The 8,508-nt window shown below is 48.6% G+C and overlaps 1 protein-coding gene across 1 annotated transcript; it reads left to right on the top strand.

Moving 5' to 3' along the window:
- The first annotated feature begins 260 nt into the window (after window positions 1–260).
- On the top strand, window positions 261–2,167 carry CCL2 (chemokine (C-C motif) ligand 2). Its single transcript, NM_214214.1, is given in 3 exon segments — window positions 261–388; window positions 1,167–1,284; window positions 1,669–2,167. Coding segments are annotated over 3 exon segments (300 nt in total). The 5' UTR covers window positions 261–312; the 3' UTR covers window positions 1,775–2,167.
- The last annotated feature ends 6,341 nt before the right edge of the window (window positions 2,168–8,508 follow it).

The following is an 8,508-nucleotide window of genomic DNA, read 5'->3' as shown; positions in this document are numbered from 1 at the left end:
CTCCAGATCTAACAGTACCCCCCCCCATTTCTTTTCATCTCAACAGCAAATGGAAAAAAATGCCCAATCCTGACCCTCTGCTTCCCTCTCCTACTTCCTGGAAACCTCCCCAGTGCTTCACCGGCTCAGCACTTTCAAAGTTTCGATTCGTCATTCATTGAAGAGGATCCCGCCCCGGGCCAGCCTCCCTCCCATGCCCCCACCCTCTGGGTTTTCAATAAAAGGCAGGCAGAGCCGCTGGAGGAGCAGAGGCTGAGACCCGACCAGGACCCATCAGCTCCCACACCGAAGCTTGAATCCTCATCCTCCAGCATGAAGGTCTCTGCAGCCCTCCTGTGCCTGCTGCTCACTGCAGCCACCTTCTGCACCCAGGTCCTTGCCCAGCCAGGTATGCAGCCCCTGTCCTTCCCTTTGAAGCGCATCCCACCCCATCTCTGGGTCAGGATGGACCATCAGAGCAGCTGGGTACCCACATCCTCCTTTTTAACTGCACGATCAGGAAAATCAGAGAGGCATCAGCAGTGAGCCTGATCACACAGCTGAGGATAGATGAGAATGCCCGCTGTGGATCCCAAACTCAGTGCTTTCCAGGACCCCAGCTCTGAAATCTTGCCCTCAGTGCAGTTACTGTACCAGCTCCTTTGAGCCGTGTTTGCTGAGCACCAGAGCATCAAAGAGAGGGACCTCTGGTGGTAGATGTGCAAGGTAGTTCCAGCTACTGTGAAGGGCAGAGGAGGAGACCCGGAATCGGGAATCCCGGGACTCAGTTTTGCAGAGATGATGGGTATCAGGGAAACTCACAACCAAGCAGAGATGACTTGGAGCCTAAAGGGACCCATGGCTGGGGTCCCTGAGCTGATTTTCCCTGGATTCTGATAGTTTAGATAATTAGCTCTTCCTAACAGCTCTCCCAGAAGTTAGGCAGTTTTAACAGCACTCCCTTCCCTCTCTTCAGGATCGATGCTGTATACCCACTTTAGAGCATAGAAAACTGAGCCTGCATGCTCTTCTAGCTCTGAGGCACAGGCAGAAGTGTTAGGATTTAATGGGTTCTACCTCCATGCCTGACCCTCTTTTGCCTTCTTCCTGCTCTTTTCTGTTCCCATGGAGATCAGAAAGCACCTAGTCCATCCTAAAATGCCTTTTCTTTCTGGTCCTGTCTCCAGATGCAATTAATTCTCCAGTCACCTGCTGCTATACACTTACCAGTAAGAAGATCTCGATGCAGCGGCTGATGAGCTACAGAAGAGTCACCAGCAGCAAGTGTCCTAAAGAAGCAGTGATGTGAGTTGAACATACCAGCCCTCCATGGTCCAGTTCTTCCTTGGGGAGCCAGGGGCAAGCCTCCCGCATGTAGCATCAGAGGTTTACACCCCCTAAGCCAATATCCAAAGATCCCCAATGGGAAAATTGCAGCCACGAGGGAAAACGCCCCTCCCAGCATCACTTTCCGTCTGGGTTCTTATTCAGATCCTCCCAGTTTCTTTAGCCTGAAGTCAAGATGCCTTCAACTGGGACATCTGGAGGAGCAGCTAGTCCTGGGCTCCCCCCTTCCACCTGCTCTCCTCCTCAAGTTCCCCTGGCAGATTCTTAGGACAAGTAGGCTGTATTCCTAGGCTGAAATCGCAATAGAACTCCATCTAACCGCACGCCCTCTCTCCTTCACAGCTTCAAGACCATCGCGGGCAAGGAGATCTGTGCAGAACCCAAGCAGAAGTGGGTCCAGGACTCCATAAGCCACCTGGACAAGAAAAACCAAACTCCGAAGCCTTGAAGCCTGACTCCACCCCCCCGAGAATCTGAAGACAATTCATTTCCTTCTAACTTGCCCTAAATACCCTCAGATATTATTTTATTATAATTTTAAAGAGTATGAACTTTATTGATACGAAACATGATGCCTTAAGTAACATTAATCTTATTTAAGTTATTGATGTTTGAAGATCCTCCATGACTACTGGTGTTTTATTTTTAAACGGAGACTTGGGCACATTGCTTTCCTCTGTGAATCTCAGTCCTCCCCCTGGGATGACGGAAGGGTCCTTGCAAGGATGGTGAACACAAAAACTTTCTGTTTTAAATTCTAAGCCATTGTTAAAAATGATATTGTGGAAATGTATATTATGTAACTATTGAACAATATATATGATATATTTTTGTACAAAAACCTGACTTGGTGTGTTCTTCAAGGAAATTAAAAAGCTGAGCCTAACCTTGGGGATGGGAGAGGAGCCCAATTTCAGAGGGTGAGGCTCAGGTGTTGGGAAGAATAAGGATGGGAACTGGGTCTGGTCTTTTCACTGGGTGAGCACGTCTGAGCAGCTGCAGAAAACATTTTAAGGCGGGACCCAGTCGGGCATTTCATCGCTGCCGGTCCAGTCCCTGACACCCTGTGCCAGGATCCCAACCGCATTTGTCACCTGTTCAGCAGCCGCCCACACTCCCCCATCCTTCTGCTCACAAATTCTGACTCCCCTCCTAATCTCTCCCATAATCTATTTCAGCTTCTCCCTAACTGGGTTACTTTCTCCCGATTTCTTTCCCTCTAATTCTCCAACTCGGAGGAATGAAGACAACACAGGGAACTATATCTATTACCTTGGATGCAACATGATGGAGGATAATGTGAGAAAAAGAATGTGTATCTATATATAGATACACATTATATATGTGTAACTGGGTTATTTTGCTGTACAGCAGAAATTGACAGAACATTGTAAGTCAGCTAGAATAAAAATAATAAAAATCTTAAAGGCACGGTGGACAACAGAAAAATCAGGGCAAGACTTAATAAACATGGATAAGATTCAAAACAAAGATAGGACTTGAACCTATCTTTGATGAATGTATGAGATTTTTCTAGAAAAATTATAGGGTCATTAAGAAAAGGCGAAGAGTGGAGGCAAAGACTCAGAGGCAAAAATGATGACGATGGAGTTCCCTGGTGGCTCAGTGGGTTAATGATCCGGCAGTGTCACTGCCATGGTGCTGGTTTGATCCCCGGCCTGGGACCTTTCGCATGCCGCAGGTGTGGCCAAAAAAAAATGATGATGACGTGTCCACCAAAGAGGGAGAAAACCAAAAATGTTTTTGTCTTTTTATGGTCGCACCTGTGCCATATGGACGTTCCCAAGCTAGGGGTCAAATCAGAGCAGCAGCTGCTGGGCTATGTCACAGCCACAGCAATGCCAGATCTGAGCTGCGTCTGCGACCTACACCACAGCTCATGGCAACGCCGGATCCTGAACCCACTGAGCGAGGCCAGGGATCGAACCTGCATCCTCATGGATCCTACTTGGGCTTGTTACAGCTGAGCTACAACAGGAACTCTGAGAAAAATCAATTGGACGGGAATGGGGGTCCACGTCTGTGTCAAGCAATGGGAAAGATTACAAAGGAAGGCTGAGCAAAGGGTTTTAAATCTCAAGGTGGCAAGTTAATACTCAACTCCGTAGGATAAAAGGAGATGTTGGAAATGTTTGGGCCAGTGAGGAAGGACGCGCCGTGTTCGGAGGTTCAGAGATGAGTTCAGGCTTCATGCAGACCTGGACAGGGAGGGACGAGGGCGAGGCTGCTGCCGTGGTCCAGCAAGAGATGATGAGTGCCTGAGTATGGCATCTACGAGGTGTAACTGGAGAAAAACGACCTGAGCAGAGTGAAAAGCTGCATGTGGCAGAGGCAGGAGAAGGCCCACGACTTAAGATACAGAGGAAGCCCCTTCTACAAGCCATATTTTAAGACGATAGCTTTCCTAAAGCCAGAATGCCCTTCTCTCCATCACTATCTCCCCATCCCGATCCCAGGAGCCCAGGATCATCCATTTAGATGAATGGACTTAGTTTTTCCTGAATGTTCAACTAAGGCGTCTATTCTCTTGCACGGCATCTGACCTGCCTGTGAGGTAGGTGACCCACCCAGGCACAGACAGCTCTTCCACTAAGGAAGGCAGATATCATGCCCTATTGAATCCATTTGGCATGGTGAGTGTGCAGGTTCACCAGGGCATTCCAGCGGAAAGAGGACTGCTGTACCACGCTAGATCAGACAGTGCCTTCGGCAGCAGGGGAGATGCCTGCCTGGCGGAAGGACACGGATTCTAATTCCAGGACTGACACTGACTCACTTTGTCGCCTAGGACAGACCGAGCATTCTGAGCCTCCATGACTGAGACGAGGATGGTGCTGTGTTACAAAGAGGAAACCAGCAGAACCTGGCTTTGGGGAGCGAAGAGTGTGTCTTTTGGAAAACTTTCATTTCCACCACCTAGAGCTGACGAGGAAGAGAAGGGATTCTGCCTCTGGATTCCTGAGCCTTGCCAGGGTCCCTGATTCTGGTTGAGGGATTCCATCAAAGCTCCAAGGAACACTCCCAAGGTGACCTGGTGCATCGGTCGGAGGACAATTCATTGGCAGCTGTTTATAAAACGCACTCACCCTCGTGCCAGGTCCAACAGCCCTCCATGCGCTTCCTCCACTCCTCAGCCTCCATCGCTCAAATTACAGCAGATGCCCGGAGGCAAAGAGGGAGTCAAGTGATAGCAAACAGGGCCTCACTGTCTAGCTTACTGAGCACCAGAGCGTCTAACCGCCAGGCAGATTCGAAGTGGAGGGTCCGGAGGGAGGGGAGGCAGAGGGAAGGGTGATTCAGGTCTCAAGTCCCCAGACCATCCGTTCGTGTTCTGTCTTCAAGCCATATCTACTCGCTTTTAGGAAATCTTGAATCCATTTTTTGGTTCCAGCCAAGCATGGGATTCCTTGCTCCTTGCATGATGAAACTGAGCACAAAGCGCTGGCAAGAGGCCCTGTTTTAGGAGGAAATGGCAAGGGTAGTGTGTTCATTCTCTGTCACTACCAACAGCCTCTTCCAGGAAATCTAGGCATTTTCTACCATTCTTTTTTTTTTTTTTTCTGCTTTTTTTAGGGCCGCATTCTTGGCATATGGAAGTTTCCAGGGTAGGGGTCGAATCGGAGCTACAGCTGCGTGTCTGAGACCTACACCACAGCTCACAGCAATGCCGGATCTGTAACCCACTGAGCGAGGCCAGGGATCAAACCCACATCCTCATGGATCCTAGTTGTGTTCGTTAACCACTGAGCCATGAAGGGAACTCCCCATGCTCAAGATTCTTGCAGCCTGTTCTTCTTGCCCCATTCCAAAGCCACTTCTACGTTTTTTAGTATTCGTTATAGCACCACCCCTCTTCCAGGTGCCAAAATCTCTATCAGTTTCTTATTACCACTGTAACCAATTATACACTTAATACCTTAAAACAATACAAATAGATGATCTTAGAGCTGGAGATCAGAAGATTAAAATGTAGGGCTGCATTCCTTCTGGATGCTTTAGGAAAGAATCTGTTTTCCTATCTTTTCCACCTGCTGGAGACTTTCTGCCTCCCTTCGCTCATGGCTCCCTTCCTCCGTTCATAGCTGCTTGAAGGCAGGGCAGGGGTAGAGCTATATAGGATCAACGCTTTCATATATTATTGAAATTAAGATGGCATATACCCAGACAAAACAATGTGAACAAGGGATACATGCACCCCAATGTTCACTGCAACATTATTTACGACAGCCGAGACTTGGAAACAACTTAAAGATCCGTCAATGGATGAATGGATTAAGAAGATGTGGTACAGGAGTTCCCGTGGTGGCGCAGTGGTTAACGAATCCGACTAGGAACCATGAGGTCACGGGTTCGGTCCCTGCCCTTGCTCAGTGGGTTAACGATCCGGCGTTGCCGTGAGCTGTGGTGTAGGTTGCAGACGCGGCTCGGATCCCGCGTTGCTGTGGCTCTGGCGTAGGCCAGGGGCTACGGCTCTGATTGGACCCCTAGCCTGGGAACCTCCATATGCCGCGGGAATGGCCCAAGAAATAGCTAAAAAAAAAAAAAAAAAAGAAGACAAGAAGATGTGGTACATATATACAATGGACTCCTACGCACCCATAAAAACAACAGAATAATGCCATTGGCAGCAACATGGTTGCAGCTAGAGATGCTCTCCTGAGTGAAGTCAGACAGAGAAAGCCAAATAGCATATGATATCACTTACATTCAGAATCTGAAATATGGCGCAAATGAACCCATCTACAAAACAGAAAGAAACCCATGGACAAGAACAGACGTCTAGTTGCCAAGGGGGCGAGGGGAGGGAGAGGAGTGGATTGAGAGTTTGGGGGCAGTAGATGCAAATATTACATTTCGAATGGATAAACAAGGCCCTACCGTATAGCACAAGGAACTATGTCCAATCTCCTGGAATAAACCATTAGAAAGGACTATTTCATAAAAACAATGCATATACGCGTATTACTAAGCCATGTTGCTACACCGCAGAAGTTAGCACCACCACAGCTATACTTTAATAAAAATTTTAACAATTAATAAAAGATGGTACTGGCCTGAACTAGGTTGGAATAAATTACAATAATATTGGCAAATCTTCAGAGTGATCACTAAGAAAATAACTCAAAATATATAATAAAAGAAAAAAGGAAATAAAACGATATCCTAGAAACGTCGCACACAAAGAGAGTAATGGAGAGAAGAGTGAGGTCAGTGAGACGGTCAGATAGGCTGTCCCTTGCTCATACCTCCCCATCCAAAATAATTTTGTATACATCCATGGACAAAGGTGACTTTTTGGTTGGGTTTTTTTGTTTTGTTTTGTTTTTTGTTTTGTTTTGTTTTGTTTTTGTCTTTTTAGGCCCACACCCAGGGTATATGGAGGTTCCCAGGCTAGGGGTCCAACCAGAGCTACAGCCACCGGCCTACACCACAGCCACAGCAAGGCCAGATCCAAACCACGTCTGCGACCTACACCACAGCTCACAGCAATGCCAGATCCTTAACCCACGGAGCGAGGCCAGGGATGGAACCTGCGTCTTCATGGATGCTAGTTGGGTTCGCTAATAGCTAAGCCACAACGGGAACTCCAAAAGGTGCCTTCTTGGAACTGTGGGATCCAGCACCATCTGCCAAGGGACCTGGGAGGAGTCTTGCCCACCCATTCATGGCGTCAAAAGCATGCAGATCTCAGGTCTGCTGTGAAATCTGCAGTGACCCATGCATTGCCACCAGCTCCTCTTTGTGGTCTGGGAGCCCCCCGGAGAACAGTGTCTTATGGAAGACACTGTCGCGATGAGAGAGCCTTTGTGGAAGTCCAGGGTCCTAGCAGAGAAAGTCAGCGCGCCACACAGGGAGAGCAAAACCTTCAAGTTTGGCTGCAGAGGAGCAGGTAAGAGGAACAGTTTGACGTCACCTGCATCACCCCTCCCCCAACGCAGCAGAACTCAGTGCCAAGAGAGCTGTGATGTCCCCTGGGAGGTGTGTGTGGGGGGGAGAGTGTGGGTGTGAACTTCCCCAGCTCCCCAGCTGTGTGTCCTGTCTCTCCTTCTCCATACAGAGTACGGAGACCTGCCCTGCGTGCTCGGGGGCAAGGAGAGGCTGGGCAAGCACCAGATAGAACTTTTGGAAGGCATTCAAGGGAGGCAGGGCCTAGAAGCCTGCAAGATCTCAGCTGCCGATCCCCCTAACTGGCCTGTGGGTACCCTAATACTCCATGAGCCTCAGCCCCACACATACCCACACAACCTGTGGCTGGCTCCCTGTGAGAGTTTCTGACAATGGCAGGAGCAAGCTTTGGCAGATAGCTAGTGAGCACACGCGGAAAACTGGCCTAAATGTGTGGACCAAGGAGAAACCAACTCGAGCTTTAGCGCTGCCCTTGAGAAAATGAGAGAGGCTGTCTTGGCCTGGTTTGCGGGCAGGATGGAGAGAAACTGTGCAACTAAGAATTCTGCCACAAGAGGGAGCTTAAAGCATGCAACAAGCATATTTTATTTTATTTATTTATTTATTTTAAATTTTTTTGGTCTTTTTGCTATTTCTTGGACTGCTCCCACGGCATACAGAGGTTCCCAGGCTAGGGGTCCAATCAGAGCTGTAGCCACCGGCCTACGCCAGAGCCACAACTCGGGACCCGAGCCGGTCCAACAAGCATATTTTAACATGTTCTGAGAGAGCCTCAAAAATCCCTAGCCAGGGAATTCCCACTGCAGCTCAGCAGTAAAGAACCAGACTAGTATCCATGAGGACATGGGTTCAATCCCTGGCCTTGCTCAGTGGGTTAAGAATGCAGCATTGGCTGAACTGTGTTGTAGGTCGCAGACGCGTCTAGGATCCAGCAATGTTGTGGCTGTGGCGTAGGCCGGCAGCTGTAGCTCCAAATCAACCACTAGCCTGGGAACCTCCATATGCCGTGGGTGCAGCCCTAAAAAGAGAAAAAAGACAAGAAAAAAAAAAGAGAATATTCTAAGAAGAAAGTTTGCAGTGATAAATGTCTTCACTAAGAAAAAAAAAAAGAAGAAGAGGAGTTCCTGTCATGGCTCAGTGGTTAACGAACCTGACTAGGAACCATGAGGTTGCAGGTTCGATCTCTGGCCTTGTTCAGTGGGTTAAGGATCTGACATTGCCATGAGCTGTGGTGTAGGCTGGTGGCTACAGCTC

Source organism: Sus scrofa, chromosome 12, assembly GCF_054392235.1.
Source record: "Sus scrofa isolate SSC_HxYL_T2T_F1_AM1 chromosome 12, Sscrofa_HxYL_maternal_Yorkshire_Landrace_v2.0, whole genome shotgun sequence".
NCBI classification, from domain to species: domain Eukaryota; kingdom Metazoa; phylum Chordata; class Mammalia; order Artiodactyla; family Suidae; genus Sus; species Sus scrofa.
This window is presented reverse-complemented; position numbering and strand designations above follow the sequence as displayed.